Source organism: Podarcis tiliguerta (assembly GCF_965153285.1).
Source record: "Podarcis tiliguerta genome assembly, chromosome: 4".
Classification (NCBI taxonomy): Eukaryota; Metazoa; Chordata; class Lepidosauria; order Squamata; family Lacertidae; genus Podarcis; species Podarcis tiliguerta.
This window is the reverse complement of record NC_139537.1, coordinates 70,335,980-70,356,523: the sequence shown is the minus strand read 5'-3', so window position 1 is coordinate 70,356,523 and position 20,544 is coordinate 70,335,980. Positions and strand designations below refer to the sequence as shown.

General features: G+C 40.9%; 1 protein-coding gene and 1 long non-coding RNA gene across 4 annotated transcripts in view; one reads left to right on the top strand and one right to left on the bottom strand.

Moving 5' to 3' along the window:
• Positions 1 to 20,544, top strand: part of GABRG3 (gamma-aminobutyric acid type A receptor subunit gamma3) — a 286,521-nt gene that overhangs the window by 255,571 nt on the left and 10,406 nt on the right. For all 3 annotated transcript variants that reach the window (XM_083437966.1, XM_083437965.1, XM_083437967.1), the window contains one exon: positions 1,936 to 2,073. In XM_083437966.1, the coding sequence (XP_083294092.1) occupies positions 1,936 to 2,073 (138 nt within the window). The remainder of the gene's footprint in view (positions 1 to 1,935; positions 2,074 to 20,544) is intronic.
• On the bottom strand, positions 7,194 to 13,214 carry LOC310676413. The gene is made up of 3 exons (XR_014510550.1): positions 12,644 to 13,214; positions 8,547 to 8,710; positions 7,194 to 7,435 (listed from the first exon to the last, which is right to left on the bottom strand). It is a non-coding gene; the product is annotated as an uncharacterized lncRNA (long non-coding RNA).

Below are 20,544 nucleotides of genomic sequence, written 5' to 3'. Positions count from 1 at the left end.
CTTCATGTGTATGGACGGCTCTACACTGTTTCCTATTTGCAAGACCTGGAGTTTCATTTTCCAAGCAGTCACAATCTTGGGAATGCTGTTTCATAAAATGGGTTTGTGCCACTGAACTGTGAGCCCACAGACTCCTACAGGTGATCATTTAGGGACCAGTGAAGGATGGACCAGGCCAAACCATTAACTGGGCCAACTAATGAACGGCAAGAGAAAGATGCAATTTCCCACTGAAAATGGAAACAACTTTGAGCCCTAAAATCACTCACTCTTCTAGAAGTTGTGGACACGTTAAAGATTAATTCTTGCTTAACCATGAATCCTTTAAAATAATCTGCCTGACAGAACAGTAAATTATCATCTTGGTCATCTTGCCAATCAGCAGACTGTGAAACTATAAACAGTTTTCATTCACTTGAAAAAAAGAAAATCTGTGATAACTGTGACTCTGGAACACTGATTGAAAATAAATGAATGCTGCACTCCAAAAACACTTGTAGATTTAAAGAGATCACAGATTAACATGTTGTTGGCATCTTTCATGCTGTAATGTTACTTGAGACAATGGATTAAAGTAAGAAAGAATTCATTAGAATGTGGTAATGAATAATTGTGCTGAAAAGAAGGATAATATCATCACCACCACCACCATTATAATTATTTTCCAGAAGGCTAGTGTGTTGGAACAAACACTTTAGAACTTTAAATATTATATATCCATATGTTTTAGTGGAATGATGGTGATTTGCTATTAGACATCCTCCTGCAACTGTTATCCGATGGTCTCTGATTGTACTTTTTAATGTGTTTTTAAAATTATACATAGATATTATTGTGAACTGCTTTGATATTTTTATACATTTTATGTGTTATGTGCTCTATATATATTAAAATGAAAATAGAGGCAGAGCTCCACCACTGCACCTGAACCACACCAACCTCCCCGCTGCCTTGTCCTCTCCATCCTGGTAAACCCATTTTAGGAAAGCAACATTGCAGTTCCACCCCACTGGCATGTAACTATGCACACACAGGGCTCTGTACATAAATTAGAACCTGTAAGCTGCCTTGAGGTAGGGTATGTATAAACCAGGCATCCCCAAACTCGGCCTTCCAGATGTTTTGGGACTACAACTCCCATCATCCCTAGCTAAAAGGACCAGTGGTCAGGGATGATGGGGATTGTAGTCCCAAAACATATGGAGGGCCAAGTTTGGGGGTGCCTGGTATAAACAAACAAGCCAATAAATAAATAAACAAATGTCTATACCAGGCCTCCTCAACCTTGGCCCTCCAGATGTTTTGAGACTACAATTCCTATCATCTCTGACCACTGGTCCTGCTAGCTAGAGATCATGGGAGTTGTAGGCCAAAAACATCTGGAGGGCCGAGGTTGAGGAAGTCTGGTCTATACACTGATTTCACTTACTTGAGAGACCAGGCCAGGTGATTTAGAAATCAAAAATATGGAGACAAATTTGGTTGAGAAGTTCAAAAGCATCCCAAGTGATCTTAGCAATTTTCAGTGGCAACTCTGGTATCACATGAAACTAAAGCTGACTTGGTTCAAAAATTCATCATGACCAGAATGGTAACAACAACATTTCTCTAGTCATATACGATTGATTGCACTGGATTTACGGTATATATAGTCAATAATGTAGAAGAGCCATTAAGGCTGCTTATCTATACCCACTTAAAAAGGGAGGAAACATCACCAAGTAGACATGCATTGGGTTGCATTGTAAATCTGCGAAATCCTATACATCTCTACTCAAAAGTAAGTCACATTGAATTCAATGGAGCATAGGATTGCAGCCTAAGGTATTAAAAATTATTCCAAAGTTATATGAAAAGTGTGACGCAAATCTAATGCAAAAGTTTAACATTGTGGAATGTTTACCATGCATTTGATAAAAAACTTTTAATTTACAGATGGCTATCCTCAAGAAGAAATGATTTATAGATGGAGAAAAAACTCAGTAGAAGCTGCAGACCAGAAATCCTGGAGACTCTATCAGTTTGACTTCATGGGTCTCAGAAATACCTCTGATATTGTGCAAACATCTGCAGGTAGGTACAATGCAGTAACAATGAACTTTCTGATCTGAAGGTTTAGGGGTTCAGTACAGCCCTTTCCTACATCAATAAATGTGAAGCGTGGGTCAGTATAACCAGCACAGTATTGAAAAGTAGCGGGCAGCCATTGCCTTTAGTAGTCCACACACTGTTGGACTCAAACTCCCATCATCCATGACCATTGGCCATGACTGCCAGGGCTGATAAGAGTTAGAGTCCAACAGAGTCATAGGTTCCCTTGCCGCGGAATAAGAGAAAATACTTCCCCGGGAAACAAATAACTTACTGATTTTACTGCTACAAGCTGTGGTGATGGCCCTTAGTGCATATTTTTTTAAAAATGTTGGATAAATTAATGGGAGATCAGCCTATGAGCTTCAGTCAAACTTGGAAGTTCAGTGAATGAAGCTCCATTTATGGAGATAGTATGCCTTCAACAACCAGATGCTAGGCATGGCAACCATCTTTGTGTCCTATGTGTATGCTTCCAGAGACATCTGGCTGGTTTCTGCTGGAACAGAATCCTGGATTCAATGGACATTGGTCAAACCCAGCAGGATGTTTCTATGTTGTCAGCTTGACAGCCCTGGCCATCTGTCACATTGAAGGAGAGAGTTAGGATTCTCATACACAGTCTGTGGCTGTACAGAAACATTTCCCTGCTGAAAGTGTCATGCCCAGTTGAATAGCCCAGTCTAATAAGATCTCATAGCACTAGTCATTGGAACCTAGACACCTGTGGACCACATCACAATAGGGTCATGGCACCTGCATCAAGATCCAATCCCAGCTCAATAGTTGGCGTACCAATAGACCTTTGCTGACATATCTAACAGCATGCTTTTATGTTCTTATGATGCTTGCCCTCTATGTGCTGTGTGTGAGCTGCTTAAGGACGCCTTTATGGGCTTGGCCAGGATAGGGCAAAGCTGAGCCGTGGGGTGAGTTGTGGACAAGATGTGTTTAGGGGTTGTTTAGCTACGATTAGGCTCAAAAGGGATTTCCCAGCAGAGCTGGGAATATAACAAATGAACAAAGGAATTCCCAAGGCATTAATGCAAACGACAAATGCTTCAACTGCAGGTCTTTTTCAGAGCCTATGCATACAATGCTTTAATATGAAATTTATTATATATGGCAGAGCTTGTATATGAAATTGAAGTGTGGTGGGCTTCACTGCTGCACCCTCCCAGCTTGGCCCCTTACCACGCCTTACTTTAAGAGGGGCAGGATAATGCACCATCAGCAAAAAAGAAAGAAAAAAGAAGTCGTCTAATGCTGATGTTGGCTCTGTTCATTTAAATGTTCTCACAATCCCTTTGGACCCTTGATGTAATGTCACCCGGGAGTGAGGAAATTAAAATAGCATATGCCAGGCACATCATTGAGGACAGGTCCTGTGTGACTGTAGTGATATTTCGGATTAGCAGCAGGTTGATCAGTGGGTCCTCCTGAGAATTCGGTGGCAGGAGCAGCACCCACCTTTTCTTGGTAACCTGAAGCAACTCTGGCATTGGGGAAGCCTGCTAAGTAGCCCAGCCTCATCCCACCCTGCCCCACTGACTGCTACTGAGCCTAAGCTGATGGGTAGCAAAAAGTACCTTGCGAATAACTCCTAGGACTTAAACCTAATGTTGTGTAATGAAATAGCTGCTGCACTTGGTAGACTGAAAATCTCATTCAAGCTAAGCACCATCTAAAAGTTATAAACGACTCTGAAGTATGTTAGATGGATCAATATGTCACGGCAAGTCCTACAGCCATGCATTGTCAGTAACAGTCTGCTAATTTAATATGAAGTGATGGATTCTTCAAAGATGAAATTAAACAGATCAAGCTTTCCCTATTGGGACACATTGCACAGAAAGAACAAAACACCCATCTGCAAGTCAATGATTTATGGGCTCCCCGTCCACATCAATAATGCATCTTTGTGGTTAAAGACCATTTCCTCGCTAAAATGCAATTAACATATTACTAAATCTTGTGATTATATGGTTCAGTTGAAGTGATCATTAACAAATGAAGCCAATATAAAAGCAGCGTTCTAACGTTTTGTGAGGAAATTTGAACGCTGGGATGTAAGGATGTGTTTCTGTGACCTGGAACGTGAGCTCTGTATTTCTGTACCAAGATGGAGGCTAGCGTTTTGAAAGCAGGGGTTTTTCTTCTCCTCCCTGTCACTTACAGGCCCTGTGTGTTGATGCCTCTGAAGTAGGGCTGAGGAAGATTCCAGTTTGCTCCGTGTTTGGAGCAAACCTTCCATTCACAGATCAGAACATTGGTCTGAATGTTAGGCCACATGATCATTGGCCTGAGATTTACTTACAGAATGGTCTGAGGGCTGCCTCTTTCTTTCCTTTAGCTTTTGGAGCAGCACCATGACTGCATTCTAAAACATGTCTTTGAAATTGCTCCCAAGAAGTGATTGTATGCAGAAATGTACTGTAAGGGATTGAATTTAAGATAGGGAAAATCGAGAAACCAAAATTAACTGATTTGTCCATCTCTATTGGCTATAACCATCAGTTCTAATGCAGGTAAAATATATGCAACCAATAGCTTCAAGCCTATATGCAAATTAACCCAGATTGTTCAATAAACAAAAATGTGCCTATTATAGCAGCCCAAGCAGCCCTCTGAAAGCAATTTACTATTTAAAATTTACTTTTTCCTGGGCCAGTCTCTTTGTTTCTTTTCTTATCCATGATGTATTTTTAAAATAATTGAAAACAAATGGCTGAGCCTTGTCCAAGCATGAAGAAATCATAGACAATGCCCAAAGAGCAAAGTTGTAAAGTAAAGCTTTAAAAAGCAACGAAGAACATGAATTCTTCTCCTCCACCAGCTATGCAAACCGAGTGGATGTATTTATTCACATTCATGAATTCCGAAATGTTTTCCATGCATATGAAATGACTAGTTCGTTTCAGCGCTACAAAAGAGTTTTATGTGTGAAACTACTAGAATTTATAGATGTAATTTATGGGGGCATGCCCAAATATATGTATGTCTAGTTAGCAGAGAAAAGGAATAATAAGATCTCTTGAATAATGCAAGCGTAGGAATGATACCATTTAGGACACACAGGTTCTCATTTTTTCATCTTGGTGTCCCAAACCAGTTTTTGCACGTTAAAGAGTTCTTGTTTGGTTTACTCCTCCCTGCTTTTTTCAAGTTTGCAGACCACATGGCTTTTCTCACAGTAGGACTATTACTGTGGAACATCATATTCTGAACCATTAAAGTACTGCCCCTATTATAAGCAATAGTTTCCATTTAAATGGAAGTACAGGATGTTGGTGTGTGAATTATCACTGCATGGTTTTTGTGATAATCTGTGGGAAACGGCCTAGCTCCTTCCCTGCCTCAATTGCCTGCCATTAGTTGCTCAAACATGTCACAATTTCATAGGAAATTGATTGCCAAAGGAAATTGTGTGTTAAAGGAAATAGACACTATATGATATTATACATACATACATTTTATTAATACAATTTATATACCGCTTCCTCGTCAAAAAGCCTTGAAGTGGTTTATAAGCATACATATATACGCAAAAAAAAAAAAATTATTTTTTTTAAAGGTACTTCTTAATTGGCTTTCATACAGATCTGTCACAAAACCAGACAGCCATATGTGCTAGACTAGAGACATTTATTTTATGAATATTAACTGGTCTCATTTACTTACACATGTGCCTGACATATTTCAAAGCCACAGTGGCTCCCACTGAGTCCCGATGGCGCATTAGGAAAACTCCTGTCACATGAATGCTCTTAAAAGGATAAACACTCTGGGGATTGTGGGGCTTTTTATATGGCATGATTTGAAAACTACAGCATGTGCCAGTAGCATCTTTGAGGTTAACTTTTTTTAACAGATCCATTTGATGAGTCTAAATTGGTGTTCACGTACATTTAAGTTCTAATCCAAGCAGTTGGCTGACTTGTAAAACTGAAACTATAGTCCGCTTTTTTTACCCCTAGGATCCACCCATTTGTTGTTGTTGTTTAGTCATTTAGTCGTGTCCGACTCTTCATGACCCCATGGACCAGAGCATGCCAGGCATTCCTGTCTTCCATTGCCTTCCGCAGTTTGGTCAGACTCATGTTGGTAGCTTCGAGAACACTGTCCAACCATCTCGTCCTCTGTCGTCTCCTTCTCCTTGTGCCCTCCATCTTTCCCAACATAAGGGTCTTTTCCAGGGAGTCTTCTCTTCTCATGAGGTGGCCAAAGTATTGGAGCCTCAGCTTCAGGATCTGTCCTTCCAGTGAGCACTCAGGGCTGATTTCCTTTAGAATGGAGAGGTTTGGTCTTCTTGCAGTCCAAGAGTCTCCTCCAGCACCATAATTCAAAAGCATCAATTATTCAGCAATCAGCCTTCTTTATGGTCCAGCTCTCACTCCCATACATCACTACTGGGGAAACCATAGCTTTAACAATACGGCCCACCCATACTATACATTTAAATCTCTCTTTTACTGCTTTAACAGCTATGGCTTCCCCCAAAGAATCAGGGGAGCTATAGTTTGTCAAAGGTGCAATTTGTCAACAGGAGACCCCTGTTTCCCTCACAGAGCTATAATTTCCATAGCAGTTTTATCAATCCATCTCTCTTCTCAGGGAACACTGACAGTTGTAGTACAGGCATCTCCCCACTTATGTGGGGGTAATGTTCCTGACCTCCATGCACATAACTGAAATCCCGTAAAGTAGGGAGCACTCTCTTAAAAAGTCTCCCCATGCCGGATTTGGTCCCCAGCCCAGACCAAAATATATTGAGTTGAAGCTCTTGGGCTGGGTGGAGTCTGAAGGATGTGTGGGAAAGTGGTTGCGACTGCGCTACTCCGTCTGTCAGCTGTTAGGCGGGGTTGCTGAGCAGCCGAAACAAAGCCCCGCTGTGCCTCAGCTCTCCTCCACCACCACTGACATCCATTCCAGGCTCCAGGGAGTATGAGGACTCTTCAGCATTCTCCTGCCATTTCTGGGATTGAATTAAATAATTTATTTCCCAGTGTCACTCATATACACAGTTGATCATGCGTAAGTGCGGGGGGGGGGGACACCTGCACTGTGAAGTGAACTAGTGGGTCTCTTAACAAATCCTCAGCACCCTTAACAAACTACAGTTATGGAGGAAACCATAACTGTTAAAGTGGTTCAAGAGTGCTGTAAATGGAAGGCCCAGTCCTAGTTGGAGCACTGAAATTTTTCACTGCAAATTAAACAGAAAACATAGTGAACTTAATTCATACCTTTCTACCAAGAAGTATCACTTGATTGCATACATTTCTAAGGTTTTCCACAAAGACCTTCCACAAGTCCAGTATCTCATTTAGGAGCTGCAAATGAACTTGGAAGTAAGGGTTAGCACATTGAACAGTAACCATCATGCTTTTGAGGACACTCAGCAATGTTATTCTAAAACAGGGGTGGGAAACCTGAGAGAAACCAGATGTTGCTGGGCTCCAGCTCCCATCAGCCCCAGCCACCAGGGTCAATGATCAGGGACTTTAAACCATATTGGCTGCAGCAGTCAATGAAACTTCATGGTTTTATTACTGAATGACCCAAGTGAGACTCATTGGAAACACAAGACCAGTTGTTTATTGCCAACTGCACATATGGGGCTAAAGCCTCAAGCCCTACAGTTCATTTACTCTACATTTCATTTACTCTACAAATATCTGAATTAATATTATTGAATTCGCAGGAGGATTTTTCAAAGTTCTCCTAGATCAGCTGTAAAGCCCTTGCTGAGAAATCAATTTGAATTTATATTTAAAAAAAACAACCTTCCATCCATTTAAACTCTTACGCATGGGTTTATCTCTCCCCAAGGGGAAACCAGTTGGAAGTGAAAAATGACTCCTTGTGCCTCCTTGAAGCTTTATTGAGCACGAGTGCTCTGTAACAGGGTGTTACCTATCACATTAGGCATGACAGGTAGTTTCTGCCTAGACACAGTTCCAGAAGACTGGGCCGATGTAAACTTTGTCTAAATGGAGGACTGCTAGAGAGGCCCCACTGTAAGACATGGAAATGATAGAGCAGCCTATTGCAAATAAAACACTTTTCAGCTGCTGCAGTCTTCAGAGGGAAGGTAAAGAGAACTGCTCTGAAATGCACAGGATCCCCAATTCCTATGATTTTTTTTATTTACTACATTTACCTTCTGGGTTTCCTCCAAGGAAGTCATGGTGGCCTACATGGCTCTGCTCCCCATTTTTATGTCACAACAACCCTGGGAGATAGTTTAGGCTGAGAGATGGTGTCTTGCCAAAGGCCACTCAACCTTCACAACCATGTGGGGATTTGAACTTTGGGTTCTCAAGTCCTAAACTGAGAACCTAAGCACTACCATGATGGCTCTCCTATCTAAATGAAGGGATAAGCTCTTTTAAAAATACAGCACTAAATTAATGTTATATTTCCCTATTTCTAATCAGGTAAAGCAAACTCACCAATCAGGGGAAATACTGAGGGAGGAAATCCTCTGGTTGGTGGATTTAGCAGGGCTCCCGGTAGATCCCACAGCCTTTAGCCATCAGTACTCAAGTATATGATTGTGCCCTCGATCAGATCTCTACTTCACTGTCACAAGTAGCAAAGCCATTGATACCATCTCCTGTAAGAAACATATCAAATAGTAGTTAGTGGTCAGAACTAATGATCTTATCTTCTTATCTTGCCATTTTTTCAGTCTTGCTAAATGTAGCAAATCTCACCCTAATTTGCATTCTTATTAAAATTGTAATTCTCTACAATATCTTATTTCTACATTGATATGTTTCTCATTCTTGGTGTCTTTTCTATAGAAGAATGTGCAATAAAAATGTAAATATGGAAGCATTTTAATCTATTAAGAAAAACTACAGTCTCTGAAAAATAATAATATTAAATACTAAAATTTACTAAACCATATGATTAAAGTAGCTGCATCGCGCATGTGTGTGTGTTTCCCTACAATGTGATTTCTTCCATCACACAAAGTAAATGCCGATTGAAGTTACACATACCCAGCCAGAGTTGTTCTAAGGAGAATGGGGGGGGGGTAGCAAAGCCTATACTAAAATGGAGGGTTGAGGGAGGGTCAGTTGTGGAGGGGAGTGAGAAATGTCCCTATTGTCGTATGAGGAAGGTACATCTATGAACTTTCTCTCTGTGCCTGCCCACCATCACTTGTGGAATCATGAGCTGTTTTCTTACACCTGACTCCTGACCCCCATTTCACCATTACGTTTCAACTGTGCTGAGAAACTACAAAAGGCAAACAAAACAAGTTTCTGCTTGGACCAAAGTGTGGGCCCATTTTCAGCAGCTTAAATGTACCACAAAAATGTATCGCTGCTGAAATGTACCACCCAAGCTCCCATAAAAGGAAATTATCGTTTTGTGGTGGATGTTTTCATAATAGCAAGAACAATAAAATAAAATTATTAACCATCATGCAATATGCTCATTGAACTTTTACATGCTATAACTGATCTGTCTCAAACAGATGACCTCAAACAGTCATTAATACAAACCTGAATGCCCTCATTATCCCTCCAAAGTCGCATTTCTGAATAAATTGTTTGGCTGTATTTGCAGGGAGAAATAGGTCATCTAGATGAGTAAACATTCAAACAGCATAATCCAAAAAGGGGAGAGAAAAGGGAGGGGGGAACAACTTAATTTTAGTAATATTAGATGTGGAAGGAAAACCAAACTCTAAAACTCAATCGGGAATCAAAGGTCCATTGTGCTAGGAATTGTACACAACATATATAATAACCCTTGCCTCAGAGTTTGGAATATAATTAAAGTAATATATGAAATATAATTCTGCTCCAGGCAACATTTTTATTCACTTGTTAAAGATTTGGACCATGATAAAAAAATGGATGATTTTGCAAACCATGCCATATTTTCAAATAAATCTTGTAACTGTTTCAAATCACCGAATAACAAATTAGAAAGATGTTCCTGTGAATTATATTCCAATGAAGGGCAAAGTCTCACACTGACAGAGACCGGAATCTTTCTGTGACATTAGGTCACTCGTATGATAGCATCATTCTTGGATTGAAAGGACTAATTACACTGCAATGTCACCACTGGAGATTACTCATACTCATTTGATGAATCAGAGTGTAAACAGTTTGTGTAACTTTCTGCGCCAGATGGGTTGCTTCATTTCAATCATAGTTGTGGATGGTGGTAATATTGGTGTGTGGAATCTGGTGGAATCTGGCTTGAAAAAAGAACCCTGTTTTCTCAATCCTCATTAGTTTTATATAAGGGCACCTCACAATTGCCAGTATTTTGTGGAATGTAACAAATCTACTTGAAAAAAGAAACGCGCTTTTTGAAGTTAGGAAAGTGACGGGGAAATGCTCTGAAATGTACAGAATGAACAAATGATTAGAGAGAAAATTGCAATCACGCTGCAAGCAGTTAGGACGAATGCTCATTGTCATATAACCTCCCCACAAACCATTCAGAATGAACCAGACAGAGGGCCTTCTCAGTAGTGGTGCCCACCCTGTGGAACGCCCTCTCATCAGATGTCAAGGAAATAAACAACTACCTGACAAGACATCTGAAGGCAGCCCTGTTTAGGGAAGTTTTTAATCTTTGACATTTATAGCAGTATTATTATTATTATTATTATTATTATTATTATTATTATTATTACTACTACTACTACTCTGTTGGGAGCTGCCCAGAGTGGCTGGGGAAACCCAGCCAAATGGGCAGGGTATATATAATAAATGATGATGATGATGATGATGATGATGATGATGATGATGATGATGCCCAGCCAAGTCTGGCTGTAATCTGGCTGTAATCTTAGCTCTGTGTAAGTTTTGTGCAAGCAAATGAGCATGAATGTTTGATAAACAGGCTATCTGGAGGACCCCTTTCTTAAGCTCCTGAGGTCTTTCTATTGGTTCTCTGTTACCTCTCTATCAGTGCTGACACTCTATCAGTCCCCATCCACACTATCTCCTCTGTTACCTCATGGTAGTGGTGTTTCCATAGCTTCCATTCCATATTTTTGCCCTCTCTACAGCTCCTGTATCATGCTTTTCAGTAAGGCCACTAACTAATACAATAACAGGAGACTAAAACTGCAACCTAACCTGATACATGTCCACACAAACACCTCTTCACATTGTCTATGATGTGGGTTCTTCCTGGTTTTTCATGTATCAATCCAAAATGGCCAAGACTTTCTAGAAAAAGTTCAACAAGGCCTGAATGGATGCTGCATGGATTTATAAAGCTGACCAGTCCAACTCTGAAAAAACAGGGAGATGCTGACACATTCTAACTTGAATTATGCACCACAACCCCATTAGATTGCAAAAGCAAACCAAAAATGAGGGTGTGCTTGAGAGATCTGTCAGTTTTCATTTGACATCCATCCATATTGTTGTCCCCATCTTTGTCAAGAAACCAACGAAAGCCAGGATTAAATATTGATGGGAAAACAAACTTACTTATATTACAAGTGACTCTTCAAGGATGCAAGCCCAAGCACTTCAAAGGCTCAGCTCCATCAATTTCTACTTATTTCTTGCTACCTTCTGCTATTAGGCGCTGACCCTAGCATCTGAGGAATACATTTTACAGTATGCAGGAACACAATATGCCCTGGATGATGCTGTCAGTTAACAATTGCTGCCACAAAGATCCTTGCTGAAAAAGCCAAGGGAAGGATGGAGGTGTAGCCCACAATGCTTTGCTCCTCAGTAATCTCTGTTCAAGTGGACTATAGTAGTAAAATTTTGCCTTAGCTGTTACTGTGAGATGTAGAAATGAGCAGCCAACAGAGGCAGATCAGTGAGAAAACTACTTATCAACATGATGTGCTATCATTCCAATATATCACCAAAAGATACATGTTAAACCTGCAAAATAAAATGAGGGGTGGCTGTGTTTTCAATTTTCTTATTATTTACATATATTTATTTATAGCACAACAAAGTATAATAGCAGATGCTGTGTAAAATCAAAGTAGAAAGAGCTAACTAGAACCAAACATATAGGAGCAGATTTCCATACCAAAGCTGAACATAAAAAATTATCTTCATAAACTTCCAAGTAACACAGATGAGTTTCCATTATCCTAAATCTTATTGCTCCAGAAAGTTATTTATTACTTAAGACTCCATTTCTCAAGAAATACACCATCTTGTTGTCTGCGCTATGTCCCAGATTTTAGTTATCCATTCTCTGTTTGCTTGTTTGTTTTAAAAGGGGAAGTTTTGATGGAAAGCAAGACCTATATATATTAGGGATGTGTGCCAGGCTTGAGCCAAACGGAGTCTATTTGGACGAACTCAGGCATCAGGCAAGTTGCGTACAGACAGCCACGGATAAGTCAAGTTGGATGTGGCTGTGTGGACATGAATCAGTAAACCAAATGCTAAGTAAGGAAAAATGATGGCATAAGAGAAAATTCTTGCTAGACAGAATAACACCATAACAGAGATATGGTGGTCATCTATTGGGTTTAATAAAGGGACACAGAACTTGTAATCCATCAAGTAAAAAACAGGTCACCACTCACTGATGATGATCCACCAGAGTTCTGTCAATGAATCTTCTGGAATTTGGTGTTTGCCTGGAGCTGCAAAACAGATGCATCATCAAGCCCCCTGCAAGCCATTGGGCTACAAGTCATCTTGGTGGATTTCAATAGTCATTGCCTATTAGAGACTTCCACCATGAAGCATTTAGCTCAATCTCTCTGAGCAATCTCATCAGAAAATCAAACCATTATAAAAAGTTATTGGTTTTCCTTATCAATCCAGAATTAGCAAAGTGATCTCATGGAGCCATCGTGGTGAGACAGTGAAGGAAAGCTTTGTTGCTGAAACATATGTCTTACCTGTCTTTCTCTCTCTTTTTAAATATAGGACTTCATTTTTCTTTCCTGTCAGTGAGCCCCCTTTAGAAGGACCAATTTTACTGGAAGACTGAGTTAGTCGACTTTGTGCATCCGTAGCTTTCTCTTAATGGAAAGCTGCTTAATAAATCCTCTTGAGCAAATCAGGTTCATGCGCACTGCACATGTTTGCATGGCAACTATCTGCATTTCCTTAAGGTTCAATTTAAACACCTTGCAAATTTGTAAGAGGTAATGAAAGCCAGATTTCAGAGAGGTAATTTTGTTAAAAGTGATTAAAAAATATATATGTCCTAATCTAACCTTTATCTCATGACTTCCAAAGCATAGTAATATATTGTATATGCATTAGAGTTCATTTGAGAAACAATATGCCAGTATATCTCCTTTACCTATACTTTTATTTATACTTACGCACCACTCAAGTTAAGGTAAGTACTCATAAGTTTTATACATAACTGCATGGAGGTGTAATTCACAATAGCTACAATCCAGCCATTTTGGAATGCTAATGAAGAGGCAGCATCTGTGAAATGAATTGTTTCAGGGGATGCATTTGTGTGTAGAACATGGAGTGTGGGACCTGTGGTGCACCAGACACTGTTGGACTCCAACTTCCATAAGCCCCAGCCAGTATGATCAGTGATCAGAGGCATTGTGCAAAAAACCAAGAACTGCCTACCTGTATCCTGAAATCATGCTAGCCTGATGCCGGAATTCCTCCAAATATACCCCATTCGGCTCAAGCCTGGCACACATCCCTAATATATATAGGTCTTGCTTTCCATCAAAACTTCCCCTTTTAAAACAAACAAGCAAACAGAGAATGGTTAACTAAAATCTGGGACATAGTATTCACGGTTAAGCTTACATATATGGTGAGAACCAGAAAGTGCAGACAAGACAGTTTTTCTTGAGAAATGGAGTATTAAGTAATAAGTAACCTTCTGGAGCGATAAGATTCAGGATAATGGAAACTTATTGTGTTATCAGGCTGTTTACAGTGACTTTTAAAATAGTCTACAAATATTTTCCAATCTTCCTTATAAATTCTATCATCTTGATCTCTTATTCAGCTGGTCAGACCTGCTAACTCTGCGTACTCCAACATCTTAAGGAGCCATTCCTCCTTCTCCAGTACTCCGTTTGTTTTCCATTTGGGGGCAAATAACATCCGAGCTGCCGCAGTCGCATACAGAAAAGATTCTTCTGACTCTTAGGGACCCTCAATCGGTTATCAGGGTGAGAGAAGCCAGCCCTGCAGGGCCCCCAAACTGAGCCTAGGATGTGTCATGGCCCATCTTGCCCCCTTAGGGATTCCTCGTTTACTATGTTGATCCTGCCCAATGTCATTTTTGTCTTGATGCACGAGTCCCAACACCACCTAACAAAAGTAAGCCTTAAAGCACTATGGGAAAGGCAAACAACATAACAACAACAATATACAAACAACTATAACCACCAAGCGGGACGCGGGTGGCACTGTGGGTAAAAGCCTCAGTTCCTAGGGCTTGCCGATCGTCAGGTCGGCGGTTCGAATCCCCGCGGCGGGGTGCGCTCCCGTTGTTCGGTCCCAGCGCCTGCCAACCTAGCAGTTTGAAAGCACTCCCGGGTGCAAGTAGATAAATAGGGACCGCTTACTAGCGGGAAGGTAAACGGTGTTTCCGTGTGCTGCGCTGGCTCGCCAGAGCAGCGATGTCACGCTGGCCACGTGACCCAGAAGTGTCTCCGGACAGCGCTGGCCCCCGGCCTCTTGAGTGAGATGGGCGCACAACCCTAGAGTCTGGCAAGACTGGCCCATACGGGCAGGGGTACCTTTACCTTTTATAACCACCAAGGGGCCAATTAAGGTTAGGGGGGGAATTCTTTCTGGCCCTATGAACCATTGACCCAAATAAACCAGTATAACACAGAAGGTGGGCAAAAAGCTCACTAGGGGCAAAATAATAATAATAATAATAATAATAATAATAATAATAATAATAATAATTTTATTTATACCCTGCCCTCCCCGGCCAGAGCCAGGCTCAGGGCAGCTAACAGTGAAATTACAATAATAATAAAAAACCAATTTAAAATACAGGTTAAAATCTAATTTAAAATGCAGCCTCATTTTAATGGTAGTCCATATATCAAAACCATAAGTGGGGGGAACGTAAGGGTCAGACTGAGTCCAAACCAAAGGTCAGGCAGAACAGCTCTGTCTTGCAGGCCCTGCGGAAAGATGTCAAGCCCCTCAGGGCCCTAGTCTCTTGTGACAGAGTGTTCCACCAAGTCAGGGCCAGTACTGAAAACGCCCTGGCCCTAGTTGAGACCAATCTAACCACCTTGCGACTTGGGACCTCCAAGGTGTTGTCATTTGTGGACCTTAAGGTCCTCTGCGGGCCACACCAGGAGAGGCGGTCCCGTAGGTACATGGGTCCTAGGCTGCATAGGGCTTTAAAAGTCAAAACCAGCACCTTAAACCTGACCCTATACTCCACCGGGAGCCAGTGCAGTTGGTAAAGCACTGGATGAATGTGATCCCGCGGCAAGGACGCCGTAGGGAGCCTCGCTGCGGCATTCTGCACCCGCTGGAGTTTCTGGGTCAGCTTCAAGGGCAGCCCTGCGTAGAGCGAGTCACGATAATCAAGCCTGGAGGTGACCGTCGCATGGATCACTGTGGCCAGATCAGGGCGAGAAAGGTAAGGGACCAACTGCCCCCAGACACACATGAGCAAGGTCTTTTATTGTCTTGGCAAGCAGGCAAAATCTCGTGGGACACCAACACCCTGTAAGAGATCACAGTGGGAAACAAACATGTCTCCTCCATCATTCTCTGGTCCCAATCACAGCAGGCAAAGCCACCCCACACACAGAGGCACCCAGAGCGAGGCTACTCAATAAACAGCCTCAGAAGAAAGCTGCTAACTTATGACAGGCTTTCCTTGCATTTTTTATTTCTAAGTAAGGTTGTTTCCCTCTGCCTCATGTGGCGTTTAACTATTCAAAGGAAGTGCTATATTGGGAACCACCTCTTCATCCTTAAAGTATTAATATTTCAATAAGTGTAAATATTACAGCCAAAGAACAACTGGGACCTTTAAAGACATTTCAGAGACACCGTTCCCAAGCTCAGCACTCTCTTTCAACTTAAAAGGTGAAAGACGTTTGACTACGTACAGGGAAAAAACAGACGGCCACTTTTGAAACCTTAGACGGTGTCATTCAAAAAAACATTGACATTTTCCTTGAGCCTGTGGAAATGCTAGTGCCCTCCTAAAGAAATGAAAGATTACTGCCTGCAGAAGAACAAATAGCGTCAAATGTAAATTACTTGATACTGACTCATATCATATAAACATCATCTAGCTCCAAGTACAACTTCAGTTCTAAATGTCACATTTTTCTTCCTAATATTATTGCCCAGGGGAAACGGCAGTTCTAAAAATAACCCGCAAATATTTAAAGACAAAAACATTTCAATTCTGCTGTCTAATTTGGATAGCAATTCCGTCCTTTGAAAGCCGCTGTAAATATTTCATCCACTTTTCAGTCATTAAACTTCTTTTACTGAGGTAAGAGGTCCAGTTCAGCCTGTTTATTCTGACCATTTGGTTAGAACTAAAGAAGCAGTTGTAATAAAACTAGAATCATTTATAAAGTTATAATAAAAGGAGGTGCAATATCTTTTTTTCATTAAAACAATCCATCATATGCTCATTTAAAACAATTTGTGGGATATCTGTAGCTGCAAATGCAAAAGAGACCACTTTTTTCTCCAATATATTTCTCTCCCTTTTGACTAACAGATACTTACTTTTTTGCTGGTTTGACCAGCAGATCTGCTTAGCAAGGAGATTTTCCAAATACTGAGATATCAGAATGAAGCCTATTCTGGAGAACTACTTAAAATGCCATAAAATGCCATTTACCTCCTCCTTTGCCTTTTCTTCAGAAAGCTGAAGATGCTCCCATCAACCATTTGTTTCAGAGAGTGGGGGAGAATCCCCAAGTAGCAATAAAAGCTAACATGTCAAATTATCCAACTGCCCGTTCTCCAAAATTGTTTTCAGGTTACCAGAAAAATAAGAAAGAAAAAAGTGCTCTGTAAGTGTGTGTGTCCTTTAACAAGTGATGGCCAATTAGTCTTATTTCAAATAGTTCTTGAGTGCAACCCACAAACATCTCAAGTTCACATGGGTGAAGAGAGAGAGAATGCATATAACTGAAATGATAGTTTCCTAGGCCAATAGAGTGTGGAGGATTCTCATTACTTAAATTAAGAATAGCACCATTTATACAACAATTAAGATAGGAGGGGGAGACCACCAGATATAGCCCCGTTCAATTCCTCTGGTGGCCACATTATGCTTTGTTGACTAATCTGTAGAAGCCAGTCTTCATTTAACAAATACAACAATTAGCAGTAGCTTAAAGTGATTAATCTAGTGCTCTTTAATCAACGGTATAGAGAAGAATTTAGTCTACACTCTTCGTTGATGGAACCAATTTATAGAGCCTTAAGGGTCTCAAAGTCTGCATATTCACTGCCCTTCTTAAAGCAGGAAGTTTGCAAAAGATTACGTGAAATAAAAAACAGTTAACTGGAATCAAGAATTCTGACATAATCCTTGCTTTGCTGTTTATCTATTTATATTTTATTTATTTAACTTATGTACCACCCTTCATCTGAAGATCACAGGGAGGTTTACAGTATATTGTTTGCCGCAGTCAAAACCTTCTAGCCTCTAAGGAAGGAAAATGACTTTGCCACTAATACAAATTAGGCTGACAGCACATTAATAGCTAGGTTAGTCTTTTCATCTCCTTTCTTAAAGATGATGACCATGATCTTCATACTCCCACACTATGGTATATTTCCAGAGTAATTTATAAAGTCAAAATGTTCAGCATTCATAGGGAGCCACCAGTCTCCAGATGATCGTTGAATAATTCAGTGGGAATACTATCTTCCTCCACCTCCAGGGTCTTATTGTATGCTAGAGATTCCAGAAATTTAACAAGCTTCTTCTCTGAAATCCACTGCTAGAAGTCAAGTAACTCTACTAGATCCTCATTAAAATCCAGGACATTCTTTAAAGCTTTGAAATGTTTTCTCCAGACGCAATTAGACTCTTGTTCCTCATCTCCATGACTGATGATCTGATAAAGCTCTACAGCCTAGTGCTATTTCTTTCAGTTTCTTTTCAGATATGCATTTAGGTTATTGCAAGTTTTTAATCATCTTTCCTTCTATTGAGGCTTCTTCAGCTTCCTCTAAATTGGAAGGTGTAATCTCCTTAAGGCTTGTTCAACTGATCTTTTAGCAGTCTTACACTTTTGGCTAAACCATTCTGTACCCTTTCTCAAAAGATCTAGAAGTATGATAATAGCCACAGGCAAAGATTTGCCCCGTATTAAAAAATCATTGGAATAAATCAGTAAGATTTACAGGAGCATTAAGTGCCTAACAACAAAAGTTATGGGTAGGTTCCTTCATCCTGCTGACTGACATTTGACCTGAAGCTCCATGGTTAATTTGCCAACCCACCTGTAACCTTTCTTTCTTTTGTTGGTTCTTTCATTCTTTCTTTTGTACATGGTTTGAAGCAAAAAGGAGAACAAACAAATCAATCTGGTATTCAAAATAGGCACCATAAAATTATCTTTAATAGGTGGGTGACTGCCACTTTCAATAGCAGAATCTCAAAATCAGAATGTCGGAAATATAAATTAATATAACCAAATGCACCTGCACCTTTAGATGAAATAAAAGTGAAATTAACAGATTGGCAAAGGAGTCTTGGCTGATGAATCAAAGCTTAGGCTGTCCTCACCCACTCTCATGGGTGATCAGTGTTGTCCAAGTTGATAGTTTCAAGTAACACACAAATGTTCATAGGAACTATCTGCACAATACCAAATACTGAAGGTGCAGCTATGTTAATGGACCTGATTCATGATACAGTTTAGGTGGTCCCTTAATATCAACAAGTCCACTCACCCTCTTTGGTGGGCGCCATTGCAGGCTGGCATTCCCCTGTGTGTTGGGATCCGATGTGGAAAGTAGCTTGTTTCCCAGGCAGGAAAGGAAGCCTCTGGGTCCAGCTTGCTGCCAGGATAATTAGTCCCACCCGCTTGCCTATTCAGCGAATTACGAGCCGGCATGGGCCATGGGGGGGCAGGCTTAGTCTGCTCCTCCAGTATATAACATAGACCCCTGGCTTTCTCTGCAGCCACTTTTTGTTGGGTCTACCCAATGCCTGGGATGCAGGTGGCGCTGTGGTCTAAACCACAGAGCCTAGGGCTTGCCGATCAGAAGGTCGGCGGTTTGAATCCCCGCAATGGGGTGAGCTCCCGTTGCTCAGTCCCTGCTCCTGGCAACCTAGCAGTTCGAAAGCACGTCAAAGTGCAGGCAGATAAATAGGTACCGCTCCGGCAGGAAGGTAAACGGCATTTCCATGTGCTCTAGAAGCGGCTTAGTCATGCTGGCCACATGACCCAGAAGCTGTACGCTGGCTCCCTCAGCTAATAAAGCGAGATGAGCGCTGCAACCCCAGAGTTGTCCGCAACTGGACCTAACGGTCAGGAGTCCCTCTACCTTTATTTTACCCAATGCCTATGCCAAACAGGGCCACAGGTTCCCTTTCCCTCTTAGATGTTTTGTGTGTGTGTGTGTGTGTGTATTTAAGGTGAAATATTCGTACTCCTAAGCACAAACTTGGGATCTACTTGGAGTTCAAATATGTGATAGGTTTAGCACTTCAACCAATGTAGTAAACCTGTACTTAAATGATAATTCTCTACAGTTTCAGGACAGTGGGAGGCCTTTTTAAAAAACACTTTCCCTCAGAGTGTGTGTTTATACCCTCTTGCGGAAGCCATCAAAAGATGAGGTGCCTTTCTTTAAGGAAGTTGAGTTTGAGCTAAATGGGAAGCTGCTACAAGCACAAGAGGTTGCCAGCATGAAAATTGCAGCCCATTGTATAAAAGGAATGAAATAAGCAGTTATGTCAGAGAAAGGCTGAACAGAAGGAGAATGTGCTTGTAAAAGGAAATGAGGAAAAAAGGAAGATCGCCTTAGATACAATTGCCACTTGAGGCTCTCCTCCTTGAATCAATTTAACTATTTACTGACAATGAAAACATGGAATAGGAAGGGTCATCAGAGGTCATCTTGACCAGCCCCTTGTCAATTCAGGAAACCCATTACTGAAACATCCCAAATAGGCTCAGTTTCTGCTTAAAAACCTTATCTTTACCATCCTTTTCCTATATCGCATCACAATAAAACACTGCCCCCACACACAAAAAGTTATTTACTCTCTTCCTAGACTACTTCTTAGCCATAGCAGCTTCCAATGTGATTTACAAGGAAAGTCAGGTTAAACAAGTCACAATTCAATCAATTAAAGTCTAATAACTTAATCGGAAAGCTACTTTTTGCATACTTTTGTCTGGAAAGAGGCTGTATCTGTAGAAACTCCAGTGCAAATAAGTTCCAAAAAACAGGAACCAGTACAGAAAATGCATGGTTCTCCAGGTGTTCAGACAGAGGATAACCAACTGGAAAATGGGTA